The 22,101-nt window shown below is 38.7% G+C and overlaps 1 protein-coding gene across 1 annotated transcript in view; it reads right to left on the reverse strand.

Annotated features, from left to right (window-relative positions):
* LOC126470640 (HEAT repeat-containing protein 5B) overlaps positions 1-22,101 on the reverse strand; it is a 504,894-nt gene that overhangs the window by 50,922 nt on the left and 431,871 nt on the right. The window contains exons 25-31 of the mRNA XM_050098620.1: positions 19,528-19,707; positions 15,251-15,502; positions 13,495-13,676; positions 12,571-12,816; positions 12,089-12,311; positions 4,657-4,899; positions 52-214 (exon numbers count right to left, since the gene is read on the reverse strand). Coding sequence (XP_049954577.1) covers positions 52-214; positions 4,657-4,899; positions 12,089-12,311; positions 12,571-12,816; positions 13,495-13,676; positions 15,251-15,502; positions 19,528-19,707 — 1,489 coding nt within the window. The remainder of the gene's footprint in view (positions 1-51; positions 215-4,656; positions 4,900-12,088; positions 12,312-12,570; positions 12,817-13,494; positions 13,677-15,250; positions 15,503-19,527; positions 19,708-22,101) is intronic.

The following is a 22,101-nucleotide window of genomic DNA, read 5'->3' on the forward strand; positions in this document are numbered from 1 at the left end:
ATATAATATTTAGTTCTTAATACTACCTTAAATGTCATGGGGGCAACTTACCTATGAAGCACATTGCAAAGTTCAATTGGAAGCTTTTCATCACTTGTAAGTACTTGACGAGACCAGACTGAATCTAAAAGAGTGTACAAGGCTTGTAAACATGTACTAATGCTTTCCAATGGTTCTACTGAACGAGGACTGCAAAGAGCTTCCGTACAGATACCTGTAAACAATATTCATTATGTAATTTTTTTTTTATTTATCTTATTTTTTCCTTTTTTGAGGATATTATTATCATGCAGCAATAAAAAAAATATGACACATTAAACATAGTGGTGTGTATGTTCACACTTTTTGCTCTATGGAACCATGATTAATATGGATGATTAATTATTACTGTTGTTTTGGGTGCAAAGCAGCTAGGTCATCAGTGCAATCTGGTGATCATATGGACCATTTGGATCACAGACCTACAGTCATAAAATTATCCAATACATAACAGTGGATTAATAGTGTTCATATGTGAAATTATATCAAACTGACAGCATTACAGTAATAAATTTAGAGGAAGTTCTCTCTATGTAGCATCAAACAATTTCAGGCTTAATTACACCAGCATTAATTGTTCATTTGAAAGGAAAACACATTGCACGTTAACTTTTTGTACACATGTGTTTAAGAAGTTGGGTATTGTGACTACTGCTTCACAGTATATTTACTCCCCCTCTAAGTTTGTTATAAAAATCCACTGCAGTTCAAAAGGAACAATGATGTACATAATTACAATACCAGAAGAAAAAATGGCATTCATTTCTCCACATTAGGGTTATCTTAAGCACAAAAAGGGGTGCACAATATTACCTCCAAAATTTTGGATCACTTACAAACCGATTTAAAATGTCTTACAGACAACAATGTAAAATTTGAAAATAAACTGAAAAAGTTTATCTATGAAAGCTCCTCCTATTCCACAGAAGAATGTGATTATTGTAATGTGTAAAAGGTGGTGGGCAGGTATTTCTTATGTCTGAAATATTTTTAAGAAAACAAACCTTGTAAATGGTCAGCGTGTAGCCATATTTACATATAAATGTGTACTAGGAATGTAAAATGACTCTTTTCACATCATTATGATTAATCATACAAATGATCCATTAAACATGAAACTAACTAGCATGTACAGTAAATCATGCTGAAAGGCACTAGGATGCTTTCAAGCAGGTAACACGATAGTGTCGTAATAGGATTACTACCAGTGCTACAACAATCTTTTCATTTTATGCTTTCATTTTTTATTTCTGTATGAAACTCATTGAAAAATGATGCTACACACAACAGCATACTTCACGGATAGTAGTTATGAAAGTTTCACAATTGTACATTTCTGCTGCAGTGATCTAACCAATTTTGCACGTTTGACACTCCCTATTGCACCCCAACCTTGCTATCATGTTGCTTATCTTTCATCTGCAGTATCATTGTCTCTTTTGAGGTAGTGGAGAATGATTTCAGTTTTCTGTTAGTTAGATACAAAGGAAATGAATTGAGAACATTCCCACTGATGGCATAAACTAACTTATGCAATAGTAGGTCACAGACAACAAAATGTAGTTTGTGATTATACTCTTCTATGGTCACTGTCAGCTGCAATAAAACCTCACTGCAACCAACCTCTGCCAGAATCATTGTCTATCATGTTGTTAACAATAGATAATATGAGCAGAATGAAGTATCAGCACACAAAAATTGAGGTGACACTGGCCCCGTAATAACTATACCACAGCAATAGATACACCGGTACCAACAATGGCCAACATGATGTCAACATAATAATGCTGTCACATACACAGAAAAAGTTTTGTTGAAGAATGATATTTCTCTGTTAACTCAAACAAGATGGTCATTGCTTGTAATTTCATGTTGTGGATCTTTATGAAAAAAATTTAGAGCTCCATGTCAAAACCTTGACGCTCTCAATCTTTTTCATTCGTTCTTCTGTCTTTCTTTCTTTCTTCATCTTCCTCACTGAGCGAGGTAACACGGTGTTTAGTGCACTGGACTCACATTTGGGAGGGCAATGGTTCAAACCCGCATCTGGCCACCCTCATTTAGGTTTTCCATGATTTCCCTAAATCATTTAAGGCAAGTGCGAGGATGGTTCCCTTGAAAGGACATAGCTGACTCCCTTTTCCATTCTTCCCTAATCCGAGTTTGCACTCTGTCTCTAATGACCTCATTAGCAACGAGATGTTAAACACTTATCTCCTCCTCCTCCTCCTCCTCCTCCTCCTCCATCTTCCTCCCATAATTTTATGTCAGTATATGTTAATATTTGACAGGACAAATGTGATGCACTTGGAATGTATGTCATGAGCGAAGGATATCATTGGTCAAGTGACTGTTCGTGATGACATGCAAAAAGTCAGAACTGGCACCTGGCAACATTGCCTATTTGGCTGCTACAATATTTCTTATTTCACACTCACAATAATATGGAAAAAATTATGAGCGACTGGTGGATTCTGACAACAGCAGGACTGTTGAAATGCAGCAAGTTAGATTACACTGCCACAGACTTATATGTGCATAAGGTGAGTGTCCTGTGGCAAATTCCACAAGACTGGTGCACAAATAAAACTGTATTACAGCTTGCAGAATACCTGCCAGTGGTGTTATGAGGCTTTTCTACAAATAATATCACCCAGTTGCTGCAGACTGTTGCAATCCTTTTCAGTCACCAAGCACTGATGTCTCTTATTGTAATGAATGTAAATGGGATATAGACTTCTATGACATTGCTATTTTTGAATGACTTTTTTCATCTTTATTCTTGACAGAACATTCGGAGAAATTTAGCAAGTTACATTACACAATAGATTTTGAGTCAGCTTCATGAAAATATGACGTTCTGTAAAGAGTCATTTTACAGTCATATTTCTCAAATAAAGATAAAATAATAAGCTTTAGAGTCACAGAATAATTATTACCCTGAGGCATGATGAAGCAATACAGGGTGATTTTTTTCTACCATGTAGAAACTCTAGGGATTGATCAATGAGAGGATATGGAACAAAAAATGTCTAATGAACTTATGTCCAGAAATGCATGGTTTCCATGATACAGACCATTTATGCAGTCATACACTGTTACAGAGACTGCACTCTAATATGCGCTGTACCATGCATCCACAGTTACCGTATGTGTTAAAAATGATTTCCATGTGCCTCAACGCATGTGTGCTCATGCCATGGCACATTCTGTCTCACATGTTCACATCGGCCTGGTTACATTCCAACAGAGTCAAAGGTGGCATGAATATGCTGCTACAGTGTCTCCACACATGGAATGGGCTCTGCAAACATGATACTTTTGAGATGACCCCTACCCAGAAATCACACAGGTTGAGATCCAGTGAATGAGGAGGCCATGCAACTGGACACCCTCGTCCAATCCACTGACCAGGGAAGATACAATTGAGATGCGTCCAGACATTAATGGCAAATTGGGCGGGAGCACCCGGCTGGAGCACCCCATGTAGTAGCCACATAACCCTTCGTATCATCAATGGTACTTCTTCCAACAGGAGAGACAAAGTTACCCGCAAGAAACGCCAATAGCTCCCAGCCTGTTAGGTGACATGGAAGGAAGACTGGTCCCAAAATAGGTCGACAACTACCCCAACCCACACATTCCAGCTGCACCGATGCTAATGATTCTCTGTCACCATACCATTGGGGTACTGAATACTATCCCACAGATGACTGTTATGAAAGCTGAAGATACCACTCCACATAAAGGTGTGAAGGTGGCCTCATCTGGGAATAGGATGGATGACATAAATCCCAGAATCGTGATTGCCTGGTGAAGAAACCAGTGACAAAACTGTGGAAAGTCTGTCACTAGTAAGCCCTCCACATGCTGTATGTGACAAGGGTAGTAACAATTGTCATGGAGGATGCTCGCCACGGTCGTCTAGGTTACCCTGTGCTGGCGGACCAAGTCCCTAGTACTGACACGGCAGTTGCTTTCCACAGTGTTAATCACATTTTCCTCCACATCTAGTGTCCAGACATTTCGGGTACATCCTTAATGACTTCCTACTTCTTGAAACAACCCTGTCTCAGGCAAACGGCAAAACACTGTTGCAAATATTGAACACTGTGGTTGTTGTCGGCGGGAATAGGTCTCTTGATACAACCTCACTACACACCGTCCGTTGCCATTTGCCCTTTGAATACGGAACCATTAAGTATAATGCTGTATCACATCCACTATAAGGTGTGAGTCAGCAAGAGAAGTGAATCGGACACAACATTACCAATTACTATGGCAAGAGAGGGCACTATGGCAAGACGTATGAGGAACAGAACCACCATGCTGTAACTGTGGCTGCATGGTGCAGCGTGTAATAGACCGCAGTCTCTGTAACACTGTATGTTTGAATAAATGGTCTGTAGCATGGAAACCATGTGTTTCCAGACATAAATTGATTATACCTATTTTGTTCTGTACCTTCTCATTGATCAATCCCTAGAGTTTGTCCATGGTGGAAAAAATCATGCTCTATGCATATACTGTAAAGATGTGACATAATTTACCATAATTTTTTATCTTTTCTTTACACTTGGAACTTTCTTTAACTGAAATCAACTCAGAAAGACTCACCAAACAAAAGGTAGAAGCGATCATGGCCAGATTCACAAATACTTTTCTTTTTAACAATGCTTTCTTGGCATTCTGAGGACTTCTTTGGAGATTGGCTATTATCTTCAAATCCACTTGCATTTAGCCATAAAGCTGCTGCATGAAGAATTGGAGGCCATGAAGTTAAGTAATATGGTCTAGATGACTCCATGGTGTCTGTAGTATAGAATGCACCACCATCATGAGGTAACTGGCTTGCAAATTCTGGAAGAGAAAAGATGTATGAAACATATACGTATTATGTCCAGTATTATTTCCACTATCCACACTCTGATGCAGCATGTGCACTCAATTTGTATTAGCTTGGAAGAACAAGAAGTTAGTAAATCTCAGTCACATTCTACACCATCTAATGTTTTTACACTGGAAATGTGCAGATACCTCACCAAACAGATGGAGCAAAAATTCATCAATCAATTACAAGAAATAAATTCAATAATAGGTCCCACAAACTTCCATACAGGCTTTAAATTAATAATATTGCACCTTCATGCACACATGACAAAAACTTTAATGTTACGTTAATGCCTGCATCCAAAAGGAATAATTGAGGACAATTGTAATCCTTTCCTTGATGATTAAAAACCTGCCTTGACATCATCTTTTGCAATGTGCAACAAAATAATACCATCTGCAAAAGATGAGGTAGAACCATCAGTACCATAAAAAGAAGGTGATTGAAGACAATGAATGGCCACTAATGTTTAAAAAGGTAACATACACCCTGAAAAAGAAATAAATGAGACAACTGTTATGTTCTGAACCAATGAATTTGTTAGTGCATGGGGAAGGGGAGCTAAGGTAGTAACCAAAATAAATATAAGTTGTACAGAATGGAGTGGTGCAAAAAGACTTTGCTGGACAATCAGAAAAAGATCTGATAACCATAAACATGAGATACAAGTGACAGGTTAAAACTCAAGATAGATAGTAAAGTTCTAGAACAAAAATTAGGCAAAGTTCTGCATATGGATACAACAAACTGTGTGCTACTGAATTAGCCCTGGAGGACAAGTCAGATGTAATTGTGCAAGTATTCATGAGTCAAATTTATTTCTACTGAAATTGTGGTATCCACACCTGGTGAATCTGAGTGACCTCTGTAAAGGATGGAGCTCAATGACAGTCACCAGACAGCACTGTACATCTGCTGCTGCAGTGCTGGTTGCAGGACACATGCCCACCTTACCAGCATATCAGTGCATGCAGCTGCTCATTAAACATCACAGTGCAGCAGCTCACTCTTCAGTTGTGATTTCATTGAGATCTAGTATCGTTGTCGCTACACATCATTGTCTTGGTCATAGTATTTGCTACACCTTAGGTTTTCACATTTGGATTACTCAATGGATTTGTTATTCCATTGCACCATCTCTGTTGACTGTCTTCCTGTTGTTGTCCCCACCCTGTTTATTTTCAGCAACTCATATCCCATTACCTTGATCTGTGAGCGAGTTTCTGCAGGTTTTCAAGTTGTTTCTGGGCTTGTCAGATTATGGTCACTATAAAGGTTAGTAAAAGGTTAGTAGTTACCCATGGACACAAAGCTCATGCAGCTTGTGAAATAGCAACAGCTGCTCCTGCAGCAACAATTGCAACTGCAGTTCCAACAGCAGTTTCAACAACAGCAACAGCAGTTTCAACAACGGCAGCAGCAGCAAATTCAGCTTTTGAAGGATCAATTGTAGGCACAAGGTACTCTTCCCGTACAGGCAGTGGACAGCCATCCACTCACATTTCCACCAGTTAACAATGTCAAACAAGATTGGGTGATGTACTTGCAGCAGCTGGAACAGTACTTCACCATTCTTCGTGTATCTAAAAATTACACTCTCCAATGGTCACTCTTCCTTCTTGAGCTTACCAGGAGATGTTTTTCTTACTAAAGTAGGTGGCTGCACTCTCAAATCCTGTCACACTCATGTTCACAAGTAGATATGTTCATTGTTTTCAAACTATTATTCGTAACAGTTTCATGTAGTCACATCACTCCTCGAGTCTGAGCAAAACTGTTGACAAAATCAAAACAATTTGGAATATTATTACAAGGGAGACAGGGCAACCAAGAGTGCAGAATGACGGCACTACCACCAAAGCAAATGGAAGTCGAAAACATTTTGAATGATCATTTTTTAAATGCTGTAGAGAAAATAGGATCTAAATGTTCATTAGAAGAAGCATGGCAGGTAATGGAAGAGGCCTTACCCACACAATTTGATACAATTGAAATTCCACCCACCTCTCCATCTGAAATTAGGAAGATAATAAACTCTCTCAAGAATAAAAGATCACATGGAATTGATGGCATTTCCAGCAGGATAATAAAAGCTTGTTCCCAAGAGATAAGTGGGATTCTTAGCCACATATGTAATAGCTCTCTGAAGCAGGGTATTTTCCCAGATAGACTGAAGTATGCCATTGTTAAACCACTGCATAAGAAAGGGGATACATCTGATGTCAACAACTGCTGCCCAATCTCTCTTCTGACTGCCTTATCCAAAATTCTTGAAAAAGTAATGTACTGTAGAGTAGCTTCACACCTTTGTAAAAATAAAGTTTTAACAAAATGTTAGTTTGGTTTCCAGAAAGGTTTTTCAATGGAAAATGCTATATACACTTTCACTAATGAAATATTAAATGCTCTGAGTAACCGGAAGTCACCCATTGGGATTTTCTGTGATCTCTCAAAGGCTTTTGGTTGTGTAAATCATGGAATACTTCTAGATAAGCTCAAGTACTGTGGTATGAATGGGACAGCGCTCAAATAGTTTAAATCATACCTAACTGGAAGAGTGCAGAAAGTTGAAATAAGCAGTTCACATAATATGCAAAAAACTGGTGATTTCTCAAACTGGGGAACAATCAAGAAAGAGGTGCCACAAGGGTTTGGTCTTGGGTCCTCTGCTGTTCTTAATATACAGGGTGATTCAAAAAGAATACCACAACTTTAGGAATTTAAAACTCTGCAACGACAAAAGGCAGAGCTATGCACTATCTGTTGGCGAATTAAGGGAGCTATAAAGTTTCATTTAGTTGTACATTTGTTCGCTTGAGGCGCTGTTGACTAGGCGTCAGTGTCAGTTGATGCTAAGATGGCGACCGCTCAACAGAAAGCTTTTTGTGTTATTGAGTACGGCAGAAGTGAATCGACGACAGTTGTCCAGCGTGCATTTCAAACAAAGTATGGTGTTAAACCTCCTGATAGGTGGTGTATTAAACGTTAGTATAAACAGTTTACAGAGAATGGGTGTTTGTGCAAAGGGAAAAGTTCTGGACGGCCTCCAAGAAGCCCTGATCTTACCCCCTGCGATTTTTTCTTATGGGGGCATGTTAAGGATATGGTGTTTCGGCCACCTCTCCCAGCCACCATTGATGATTTGAAACGAGAAATAACAGCAGCTATCCAAACTGTTACGCCTGATATGCTACAGAAAGTGTGGAACGAGTTGGAGTATCGGGTTGATATTGCTCGAGTGTCTGGAGGGGGCCATATTGAACATCTCTGAACTTGTTTTTGAGTGAAAAAAAACCTTTTTAAATACTCTTTGTAATGACGTATAACAGAAGATTATATTATGTTTCTTTCATTAAATACACATTTTTAAAGTTGTGGTATTCTTTTTGAATCACCCTGTATATTAATGACTTGCCATTCTATATTCACGAAGATGCAAAGCTGGTACTTTTTGCCGATGATACAAGTATAGCTATCACACCCAACAGACAAGAATTAACTGGTGAAACTGTAAACGACATTTTTCAGAAAACCATTAAGTGGTTCTCTGCAAATGGGCTCTCATTAAACTTTGACAAAACACTGTATACACAGTTCCACACAGTAAATGGAATGACACCATTAATAAATATAGACTTTGATCAGAAATCTCTAGCTAAGGTAGAGCTTTCAAAATTTCTAGGTGTATACATTGATGAGGGGTTGAACTGGAAAAAACACACTGAAGATCTGCTGAAACGTTTGAGTTCAGCTACTTATGCTATTAGAGTCATTGCAAATTTTAGTGATATACATCTCAGTAAATTAGCTTACCACACCTATCCTCATTCTCTGCTTTCATATGGCATAATATTCTGGGGTAACTCATCACTAAGTAAAAGAGTGTTCATAGCACAAAAGCGTGTAATCAGAATAATTGCTGGAGCTCATACAAGGTCATCCTGCAGACACTTATTTAAAGAGCTAGAGAGCTTCACTCTAGCCTCACAATATATATATTCACTTATGAAATTTGTTATTAACAATCCAAACGAATTCAAAAGTAATAGCAGTGTACATGGCTACAACACTAGGAGAAAGGATTATCTTCACTACTCAAGGTTAAATCTAACTTTGGTTCAGAAGGGGGTAAATTATGCTGTTACAAAAGTCTTTGATCACTTACCTAATAGCCATATAGCATTTGAAAGGAAATTAAAAGAATTTCTTAATGGCAACTCCTTCCACTCATTAGATGAATTTTTGGATATAGTAAGTGGGTAATTTCCCCAACCCCCACAAAAAAATTAAATATTAAGTGTCGTGAAATATTTTGTGTAATGTAATATCTTCTATAGACACCTTTTATTAACCTGACACGTTCCACATCATTACGAAGTGTCGTATTCATGATCAATGGAACCAGTACTAGTCTAATCTAACCTAAATACAGAGGGATGCATAACATATTGACTCCCAACAATCCAGACTGATTGTCTAAGGAATAAGTATCAGTGCTGAACAAATCTTTATTCTTTATTTTTTATTAATGAACAATGTATTTCAAACCTTGTGGGTTCTTCTTCAGGTGCTGCTGTGAATACATGCAGTAAGTGTACTTTTAGCAGTACATTAAAATATTTTTAAAGTATGTTTCAATAGATATGAAAAAACATTATAACTTAAGAAAATTTTGTTACATGCACAGCAGTTACCAAACAATAATAAAGGAGTATGTTATGACCGTAACCAGCACATGAAGATAAACCCTCAGGGTTTGAAGTGCACTAGTATGAAAACATTGTGACTGAAGATAGATTTTATTAAGCTCTGAACTGTCAGAAACAATCACAGTCATAACTTTCCCAGAAAGATAAGATGAGTAATTATTCTGTCGGGGTTTAAATCCAGAGAACACAGTAATATGTGCATTAATTGTGGTGCAAGAAACTGTAACAGTTACTGTATTCCCAGAGCATCACTGGGAATGAGATTTTTCATGACTGCCTCATTCTTCCTCTAAGCTCTCTTGTCAGCAACTATAGGAGGATGCGAGGGAATTTCGCCGAATCCAACATAGAGTGGCTCTCAGCTATGCTCTCAATATATGGGAATTGTTTTCTGGAGTTTTGGAACAAACCTTTGGACTGTCCAAAGTTGGAGGCTTTCCTGTGGAGTCACATTAACTTTTCTAGTAATAGTCTGAAAATTATGTAACAAGTTTCTCTGGTGGGCAGCAGCAACAAAAGATAGATCTTATTAGCTGTAGATGAATATGAGTCAATGAAAATGACTGTGAAGATGAAACAGGTAATCACTGACACAGAACCAGCCCGCAGTTAAACAGACAGTTTTAGCATTTCATGTTTTCAGTGCAGTTATTGTGTCATAATACGAGGTTCATTCAAATGAAACCTGGTCAGTGCGTCTACCTTTGCCTTACACGTAAGATGGCACCATGTAACTGCCACGTAACATGGCGCCATCTATTGGTAGAGAGACTGACGCATGCGCACCATTTGATGTTGCGTAGTGTCAGTGTGGTTTCACACCGAAGACAAGGTGGTCACACAAGTTATCGTCCACTACCGAACATGCAGGCGAATAAGCAGGAGCAACAAAGAGTGACTCGATTTTTGGTGGCGGAAGGAGTTGGAGGCTGTGAAATGTATCAACAGACACAGGCAGTGTATAGTGAGTACAGTCCGAGTCGTTCAAGTGTTGTGAAATCGTGCAAACGATTTCTTGAGGGGCACAAGTTACTGGAAGACGATGCTCGTCCTGGACAGAAATGGTTGCGAAAGTGAATGCTTTAGTCTTGGACAACCACAGAATCACTGTGGATGAGATCCATTGGTTATTGGGTATTACTGTGGGGACTGCCCACACCATAATGCATCAACATTTGAACTTTCTGTGCACAGTGGGTACCCCACCAACTGATCACCGAACAGTGCAATGCTCAAATGGCACTGTCTTTGAGTCATCTACAATGTTATCACGAGGAGGAACACGGCTTTCTGTCACGTATTGTCACAGGTGACGAAACATGGTGTCACCATTTTGAACTGGAAAGAAAGCATCAGAGTAAGCAGTGGAAACATGCAATTTCACCACCTCCAAAGAAATCAAAGGCCGTGCGCACCATTTCTGGTAAGGTCATGATGTCCTCCTTTTTTGACCACAAGGGCCCACTGCTTGTCGAGTTCCTTGAATGGGAAACCACCATCAATGCCCAGTGTTATCACGCCACTTTACAGAACCTTAGACGAGCCATGAAGTCAAAACACTGAGGTATGTTGCCCAATGGCATTATCCTCCTACATGATAATGGTCGCCACACACGGCCAATGTGGTGAAGACGACATTGCAGCAATTTTGGTGGGAAACTGCTGGAATGTATACCGTACAGTCGTGACCTTTCATTGTGTGACTTTCATGTGTTTGGATCTCTAAAACAAACTATTCATGGACATTGATTCACAATGGATGACAAAGTGTGTGACTGGGTCCAGGCCTGGATCTGACAGCAGCCTACTTGCTTCTTCAAGGATGGAACCGACTGGCTAGTGTCACAATGAGAGAAATGTGCCAACAGTTTTGGCAACTATTGTTGAGTTTGTGTACTGTGTATCATTTCTGAGTTGATAAAATCGTTACCATTACTTTACACTAGTGACCAAGTTTCATTTGAATGCCCCTAATTTTATCTGCATGTAATCAATCAGTTTTCTACACCAAGGCTGCCAATTCTTATTGAAAAATATTACATTGTTATAGTAAAGCAGAGTTGACTCAGGTCCCTTGATTAGTAGTTTCCTTGCTGACAATCTTATAGTTAGCACTGTCTATTGTAATCGTGCACATGGTGAAGACCTGAAGCTTGGGACCATGGTACAGACAAATATTTAGGATTTCATTCAGCTAAGAAGAGAAGGGGATTGTTGTAACTTTTTCTTAGACTTCAATGAAAGGACCTATAAATTTTAAAGCTCATGATCCAAGTTTAGCCGTTTCATGTTGTTATCAGCACTGTTCAAGTTTCTGTTTTTAGTGTATACAGCACATGATTATTTGTTGCCTACAAATAACTTATGTTTGTACCTAAAAATTAAAACCACTTCTACTTCCCATTAGTATTTTAATATGCCATATAGGTCCTACATTTATTCTATTTACCTGAGGGAAGTGAGAGTAATGCATGGTCTCTGAGAGCTGCAAGCCAGTAATGTGACAAACTGATTAATTCTGGTTGTACAAGTGTAAGAAGACTTTCTCCACGAAATTCAAATTCACCAAAGTCATCCTCACTTCTGCTTTCATGCATCGTGTCAGATGAAGCAAAACTTGCATCCATTTTCTCTGGTGCTGAGTTATCCCCAACCATGGCAACTATATAAACCTATAACGAAGAAATGCGCAATAAGTACTTTGATCAGATACCACCAAAACTACTAGCTTCATTACAGCCAGCAATGACAAAAGAAAATCTGTTCAATTGGAACAGTAAAGAGACAATAGATAATAATTACTATAAATTTCTACCCAAGGATTTGTACGTACAATTCCCTGTTGTTCTACAGTCCCAGTGAGGATTCTACTAAAAGTTGGTTACTGAGAAAAAGTGACAACTACGTATTGATGAATTATGCTGCTCTTACTTCTGCCCATGCTTTGAGGATGGAGAGACGCTCAAGAGTTGCAAGGCTTTCATTGTACAGCTGTGCTGTTCCAGAGTCCTGGTGTAGCTTGGTCAAGCTTGAAACAAGAAGCTGATGAACGCGGCGAAGATCATTGAGGTCTCTTGCGACGCCACTGCCTATCCATGCGCTGCACACTTCACATGCTGCTGCAGTTACATGTGATGGTGTCTCAGGAGCAAATGCTGGTCTCAGTGCAGCACCAACCTGTTGCAAATATGTGGCATCTAAGACTTACTGCACTTGCATAATCATTCAGCATCAAAGTCATCAGAACTCTGTTTAATACCAAACCAACTATAATATTATCATGCAACTTTAAAAGAGCTGCATGCAGCGTACACTATACACACAATTTTATAATGAAATTGTCATTACAATCTTCCCTAAATAAGTAGAGGACACACTACATGTTGTATCCTGTTACAGAGTACCTCCACATCCAGTTTCATAACCATCCTTTTGGTTCTTTGTCCAGTTGCTGATTCTCATTATCTTTATATTTATTTCTCTCTCTACATCCTAAATTATTTCAACTCTGCTTTACAACTATGATATTTTGTTCACACATAATTTACTGCTGTAGCTGCAGTTCTTACCTTGACACCATTTCTATCAAAATGAACAGTTTAAATTTTAACCTTGATGAAATACAAAAGACACAGTTGTGAATTCCTACAATAGTTAAATATAGCTAAAGAACTGCATCCCAGTTTTAAGATAATCCTTGGTGTTGTCTTAATGGATGGTACTAAAATAGAAACATACATACAAAAAACTTTTACTTCTGTCAATCATATAAAATCGTATAAAAAGGATAGGAGCTTGCTGAACTGTAATACAGAAGAATTTATGTGCTGTGAGCAGAACTGCTACTGAAATTACCTGCGCTTGAAATTGTTCTAGGAGAAGATGGCCAGGAAATTCTGGCTCTGGGACTTTCGCAAACTTATCAATAATCTCTTGAAGAGTTTTAAGACCTTCTAGTCTCAATGGATCAGAGTCACTGGTTGCTGCCATAAAAGCCATTCTCACAAGGTCAGACAGATGTAGCACCAAGTAATCACCTGGAACCAAAATTAACACTCCAAGTCATTAAGTGAATTATTTTAGATGAATAGCTCAGCTTAGCACACTTGATTAACGGCTGTCAATATCACATGTAGTTATATGAAAATAGTTAATGAACATACACAATTTAGGAGTAAAGGAGACCATTCACCGAATAGAAGAAGCGATGAGTTGTCAATAGGACACACAAAAGGACAGAAAACTTGCTATCTTTCAGAATCGATCCTTTCACGAACTAGAGAAAATTCTCTCTCTCTCTCTCACACACACACACACACACACACACACACACAGTCTTCATGGCAAACCACTAATCTTCCCACCAATATAGAGTAAAATATTAACAAGATGCAAATTACATTACAGTGTGTTACCACAAGGTCTTTACACTATCATATTACTGATCCATTTCTAGGCCAGCAAGTAATTTTCTTTTGGTGGTCAAGTGACATAGTCCAGTGATTACGACACTGGACTCAAATTCAGGAGATCGGTGGTTCAAATCACAATTCAACCATCCAGTTAGGTTTCTGATTTTCCTCTAAATCACAATGACAAACGTCAAGATGGTCCCTATGAAAAGCACACAGTTGACTTAATTCCCTTCCCTTCTTCAGCCTACGAGTGAGCGTCATCTCAAATGCCTTCATCATATGCAATGCCAAAACGTAGGCTTCCAGTGGAATACGAAAGTCTGAAATACTGTCCATTGGGCTTGTGTGTTAAGCAAGTAGAAGAGCATTCAGAGAAGTACAGCATATGATGAACTTTCGTTCATGACCATACAGGGCCCTCAAATTAATGCAGACATTTGTATCAAATACTGTTACTTGGACTATTGGGGGCAAGTCTGAGGAAAAAAGTATGCAGCTAAGGCAAATGTGACAATAGAATAACCAAAATTCCAGATGATAGCACAATCCGAACATACAACCCCATACAGGCTTATAATACAAGCTCTGAAACTTGCAGATAATTGGTACAGTTGTGTCACTGCATTCTTGAACTGTAGACACCATTTTTCAAATGCTTTGCACATGTTTATCAATGTTATATGATGTGATCAAACACCTGGCATTTCAAGTAATGCCATCTTTAATTAGATCAACCACCTGGAGATGTTAACTGTTGAATTGAGCTTATTCTGGAAAAGCAAGCAGTTGAGTCAATAATAGAAAATCATCTGAAGGCTTTTAAAGGGAGCTTGGCATTCTAACACTCGAATTCCAATACACTTGGGTTTTAGTGACAGCTGTTAATGTCAATAAAAGTTGGATTTGGATGAAATATGACATATACTACTGTAAGATATAGTACTACTTCTCACATAGATTTTGCATTTATAGTGAAGTTCAGCATCACTGCACAAAATTCACTAATGGGTATGTAGCCACACTGTTCAGGAATGCATCTGCAGTCAATAGTCATCTATTTCATAACATTATATATAATATTGCTTTTGTTAACACCAGACATGTTCAAGAAAAAAGTATATTCAAATTTAAAGAACAGAAACACTATTTACACACACAATGATTATAACACACCATGACTTAAATGATCACAGTACCTCTGTTTTTAGTAAGTTGCATTTCCTTGGCCAATGCAAGATCAAAATGAGCTGCTTTATTGCCCTCACAAGCAATGATAATTCTCCGAACACATTCTGCAGCAAAAACTCTAGTTGGCCATCGGGGTTGAACAGCAGGATGAGTCACCTGGTCATCTTCAGCATGGAACTTTAGTTGGTCATCATCCCCTTCAATATCTTCCCCTTCAGTTGACACAGCCACGTTTATGACTTCTTCTCCTATACTTGATTCTATGGAAAGCAAATGAAGAAATGTGACATTTCAGAAATTACAGTATGGCATATTTGGGGCAAATGGAATAAACTTTTGACAAAATACTTGCATGCCCTTTTTTCTTATTGTGGTGGCTTCATGAAGTAGTTGCAACAGATACACACAAAACAGAGAGGAGAAAATGCATGTATTTAATGAAGCATTCATTCTTACAAAACAAAGCAGAACAGAACAGAACACTAGGAGAAACATATTACTAAGCTTCTCAAATAATTAAGTTTGTTCTTCATAAAATTGATGCCTTATGGCATAATTTTCTGGGGGTGACTCATCACTTAGGAAGAAAGTATTGATTTACAAATGTGACCAATGTGAATAATATGTGGTGTTTCCAACTGCACCTCACCTGCTCAAAGAAACGTTCTGTGCATCCGAATACCATGAGAATAACTTTTATGGGAAAAAATAAAAAAAAATGAGCTTCACATTCAAATAAAAAAAATAGCAGAATAAAAGCAATCTGTTTGAAAGTGCAGATCTTAACACATCAATGAAATCAAAATCTGATACTGGGTAACATACAGCATCATGTTGCTCTATACTACGCACTGTAACATGGTCAGATCCTCTTTGGCATGCTGGACAGAATGTAATCAAGATGTTACTGCTCAAGCATGTCTCTTTCTTTGACAACAGACCTCCTGACATCTTCAAGTGTGTCAGAGATTACCTGAAAAATTGCACTGCAAGTTGAAACTTGTCCAAAGCATGTTCAATTGTCTTCATGTGCTACAGGTCTTTCCAATTCATTCCACTGAAGGTGTTAACAAGGTGGGTGTAGTTTGCTCATTCATTACATTGGCAAAATGCTGACTGTAGAAATGGACTCTGCTGAACCATTGGGACGCACTCCTGAGATGTGCATCGGGCACCTGGTTACCTCAAAACTCTTCTGCATTGATCATCAGACAAATCCTCCAGTCAGCGGTGAACAGAACCCAATGACATTGTTTCATGTTCCATTAGGAGTTTTCCCTTATCCACATTTTTTTGCACACCATTACGCTATATGGTATGTACAGCTGTTGTAATGGAGGAAAAATTCATTGTGTGGGGACTGTTGTGAACTTTCTGGGGCAACACGGTCCTCCAGGTGCCCTCAGAAGGAAGTATGTAGTTTCATTGAACTCTCCTTGGGGTACCAAAGAACTGCAATTTGTTGGTAGTGGTTACCAAGTGGTATTACTGATCATTGGCAACAACCACGAGGCAGATATTCTATGATTAGTGTCTCATAACAGTTTAATGTTCAAGTAGCATTGCTGTGGTATATAACTTTCTTGCCATTAAGTGGCATATGTATACAAGCTGCACTGTCCAGTTCACAACTGCACACACAGTGCTGCCTGCAAGACTGCACTGAGACTGGAGGTATACTTTTACCTCTGTTACTGTGGTGAACAGATTATTGAAAATGAGGTATCCAATTAAAAAACTACGCAGGCCATAAGAGGAGTGCAAATCTTTCTTGGGTATTTTACGTACCTGCTTATGAAATTAATTGTAAATAATCCATTGCAATTTGAGTAATGTACATTACTACAATACTAGAAGAAAAAAATTTTTTTTTCATTACTAAAGCTACAAATGGTTCATAAATGAGCTGAACATGTAACAATAAAAATACCACTTGTGCTACAGTGCTCAGGGATGCCAGCCACAACACGCACAATGGCTATAATGTGCGAGTTGCGGAAAGCTATGCTCACGTGGTCTGTAGCAGTCACACAGGATTTTCAAGTATAGCCCCAGACCACCAGGAGGTGCACCGAAAGCTATGGATCACCAGGTACCTTGTAAGGCAACAGCAAGAAGCCACTGGCTGCATCCCAAGACCACACCTACATATGGTCACAAGTTACTTGATGGCAGCATATCTCTTGCTGGAGAATAAGGAAACCCCAGGAACACTGTGGACAGTTCCTGTCACCAAGATCTAGCCGATTCATGCACTGACTGCTCACAGTCCCTCAACTAAGCTCTCGTCCACGTGCCATCAGTGAAGACAGTGTAATGTTGAGAATCAGGCTTCTCCTTTGGAAAACAGTTCGTCGTGTGTTGGTCATTTCAGTGTTTTGTTCTGGCTCCAGGGACTTAGTTGGAGCCAATTCCACAAAACTGTATTTTGGTTGGAACTGCAGAAGAGGTGGAGTTAATTACTTTGTAATTATAAATTGTGACCAACAGGTTTTGAGAAGGAAAATAAAGAAGCTATTATACTACTACTGGGGCTCTCTCTCAGTCAGAAATAATAAACAGGTTTTGCAACTGGCCCAGTAACATAAAATGTCAGAGGTAACAAAACAAATTTAAAATCTAAACTGGAACTCTCGTTTTATAGATGATTATTTCATTAATACTGTTATTATTTGTAGTATGATAGACATAGATACTTACTTTGAAGGTAAATTTGTGTCTCATTTGTAACTTGAGTAGTGATATATGTTCAAGCTTATTAAAAATAACCCACTTTGCTACTTAAGAAACTGTAAATGGCCAGCATGTTGATATACACAGATGCAAATCATGTGAAGCAAATCATGTATACACAAATTAACTCATTCCATTTCACTTAAATAGAAACTGTGCATGTTATCTATGTAACAAATGAACATAACTTAAAATTGTTTAAGATACGCAGGCTTCAACAGCTGGCATCAGTCTCACTAAAGTCCTTGTGGTGTGCTGTTGCATCATCTTGTATAATTCTTATAATACTTTTTAAACTAGCATCGGGCCGACTTGCAGCAGTCTTTCTCAAGATAAAGACTAATTAACTGGGAAGTGGGTGCTTTAATATACAGCTCTTTTAACAGTGCCACAAGACCAACCACTGATGTCATGCTGTGGCCGAGCGGTTCTAGGCACTTCAGTCTGGAACCATGCTGCTGCTACGGTTGCAGGTTTGAATCCTGCCTTGAGCATGGATGTGTGTGATGTCCTTAGGTTATTTAGGTTTAAGTAGTTCTACGTGTAGAGGACTGATGACCTCAGATGTTAAGTCTCATAGAGCTTAGAGCCATTTGAACTGCTGTCATATTTACTGGATTTTATTGGCCCTAATGTAACATTAGTGGGTGTTAAAAGAGAGGCGTGGGGGGTGAGGAACACCTATAGCAAACTATTTTCATGTTGCCGACAACTGGTATCCTGCTACAAATTGGCAACAAGCTTCTGAGGGCTGTGTTTTTCTGCTGTTACTTGGGGAGAAACAATGTCAGTTGTGCATTTGTTGTTTGTTTAGCCAATCAAGGTAGTGTCCAGTGAGGCCACCTCACTGCTGCTTTTAATTTTTCAATATGTATCACAGCTGCAAAATCAGATCTGCAGATGAGTTACCCTCCTAAAATTTCAACTCATTACAAGATTTCAGAAGAGGAGGTGGTTTGAGGCAGTGAAATGAACAGTGTCAGGAGTGAGTTTCTGCTACATACCCTGGTGTCTAGTCTCTTAAGGCAATTTAATGAGATTTTTTATTGTAGCCACATTCCAGTCTTTTCTACTTCTTCATTCAAATTGGGCTCTGACTTATGATATCATACCTGATGAAACAGCCATAGCATAGACTAAACATGGTCTAAAAGAGATGTCTCTTTTTCAAATGATAATGTCATTCAGTTTTATACTTGTTGGTACTGTGTCAGATTTACTCCTGTTTGTCCTGGTGTTTACTTTTATTGGCAATAGAATTTAAAAATTATTTACACTCTACACCATCATAAACACTTTTAACAGTTAATAATTCTTCTCCAACTGTAACATGTTACTTTATTATCAGCAATTATACCTGTAAAATGTTTTGCCTGTGTTCAGGAGATGAGAATTGTCACATAAAAGTGTTTCTTCTGATGGTGTCTAAGCAGCTGACTATTACTTTACAACTGCTGATGCAAAATATTACTTCAATTACTTCTCCAACAGGCCACTGCATTCTTTAACTATTCACATAAGTCATATTTTAAAAGCAAATAATCAGATGTACCTGTAGCAACTGTAAGGACATCTTTACACAGTGAGAGCCACTGTGACAAATTTTCTGCTGCCATTACTTGCAGCATGCTTGTCAATGAGTCATGGATATCTTTGATAAGATGACCATCAGTCTCTGCATCCAACATGGAGAACAGCACACCTGGTAAGCCACTCTCTGTTATCACCAATCCTAAAGAAATAAAATGCACAGAATATTTACATTTACATGCTTTATTAAAATGAGAACAGTACTGTTTGTGTGTTTTATTCACAATGAACTATCGAGTAGTCAATAACAGAAGCACAACCAAGGCCAAGTACAGAACCTGTAGTAGTTGCACACTACAAAAACTACTCAAGATTACTGATAAAAGTTATTAAAAAACCAAGGAACATGCACATTATGTCACAAATCAGTAACTCCAACAACAGACTGAAGGCTATATGGAAACAAGAGACTGAACAACAAGCCACAAAACAGGATAACATCATTATTGAATTAAATAGAAGGGCTATAAACAATGAGTCTCAGGTTGCAAATATGTTTGATAAAAAGTTCTGAAATATAGTAGGAAATATAGGGACAGAAAGTTCAAGAGAAAAATCACAGAGATATGTTGAAAAAGCAACTCTCATAAAATTCAATTACATGAATTTATCACAAACTTCTCTTCCTGAAATTAAGGAAATTTACATTTTTCCATTATACATATAAAACATTCTCGGTATTCTTGCCACGTCAGTTCTGGATAAAATCTCGAGCTTTCGATGATTACCTCCATCGTCATCGTCAGGAGCCGACTGTCTTCACTGCTGCTGCGGTAGCCTCTATATAGCCTGAAGAAGGCTTCTGATTGGCCGGCTTATGATTGGTTAGCGATTATGTACTGTTGTCGCAGATGGTGTCACTGTGTGCGCTGGTGGCGCCACCGCTTCCGTTTCAACGTAAACCTTGGAAGGAACATCTCTGCTGCTTCTCTGCATCAAGCACTCATTTCCATGCACAGCTCGATGGTATCCGCTATCGTGGTTAAAGTTATTTTGGCTCATTCTTATATCAACAGCCTCCTTAATAACAGAATCCCAGAACGTCGAGGCATGGGACAGAATTTTAGTTTCATCGAACAATATTTTATGTTTGTTCGTGAGGCTGCGCTCCGCAATTGCCAATTTCTCCAGTTCTCTATTTTTAATATGGTGTTGGTGTTCTGCACAGCGGTCGGAAGAGGTACGAATCGTCTAACTTAAAGAATTGCTTCCACACTCACAGGGTATATTATGGTGCACACGATATAAAGGCACGTTCTCCAAAAGAAGGAAATGTGAAAATGCTGCACACTCACAGGATGAAACACCGATTGCGGTTCTTCCTTTTTGTGGCGCGATTTCCAGCAAAATAGGAAGATACCTGCATAGACGAGGCATAAGACCGATTTTTTGTCCTCTTAAGAAAATTAAGAGATGATATGCCCTGTTAAGGACAATCACGGCCTCAGGGTCTCTGGAGTTTATAATATACCCTGTGAGTGTGGAAGCAATTATATAGGTCAGACGATTCGTACCATTTCCAACCGCTGTGCGGAACACCAATGCCATATTAAAAATAGAGAATTGGAGAAATCGGCAATTGCGGAGCACAGCCTCACGAACAAACATAAAATATTGTTCGATGAAACTAAAATTCTGTCCCATGCCTCCACGTACTGGGATTCTGTTATTAAGGAGGCTGTTGAAATACGAATGGGCCAAAATAACTTTAACCGCGATAGCGGATACCATCCAAGCTGTGCATGGAAATGAGCGCTTGATGCAGAGAAGCAGCAGAGACGTTCCTTCCAAGGTTTACGTTGAAACGGAAGCAGTGGCGCCACCGGCGCATACAGTGACACCGTCTGCGACAGCAGTACGTAATTGCCAACCAATCATAAGCTGACCAATCAGAAGCCGTCTTTCGGCTATATAGAGGCTACCACAGCAGCAGTGAAGACAGTCAGCTCCTGACGATGACGATGACGATGGAAGTAATCGCCGAAAACTCGAGATTTTATCCAGAACTGATGCGGAAAGAATACCGAGAATTATTTTATATATAAGTGCCGTCATGAAAAACTTGGTTCCCATATTTCCATTATACATTTTTCCAAAAATAGAAGCTCATCTGTTTTTGATGGTGTTTCCAATAGATTACTAAAGGTTTGTTTCCATATAATAAGCCCAGTCTCATCTGAAATATGTGATGCATCATTAACTCAAGGTACCTTTCCAGAGAGACTGAAATATGCCATTATCAAACCCAGCTTCAGGAAAGGTGATACGAGAAATGTCAATAACTACCCCTTGTTTCACTGCTGACATCATTTTCAAAATTTTTTGAGAATTGATGTATTCTAGAACAGCATCTCACCTTAGCAACAATGATATCTTCAGCAAATCACAGTTTGGGTTTTAGAATGGTTGCTCTGCTGAGAATGTCATTGACATGTTCATTCACCAGATTTTACAGGCATTAAATAATAAAATAGCATCAGTCGGTATTTTCTGCAACTGATCTAAGGCATTTGACTGTGTGAATAACAGTATTATC

The sequence above is a fragment of the Schistocerca serialis genome, chromosome 3, assembly GCF_023864345.2.
Source record: "Schistocerca serialis cubense isolate TAMUIC-IGC-003099 chromosome 3, iqSchSeri2.2, whole genome shotgun sequence".
Taxonomy (NCBI): domain Eukaryota; kingdom Metazoa; phylum Arthropoda; class Insecta; order Orthoptera; family Acrididae; genus Schistocerca; species Schistocerca serialis.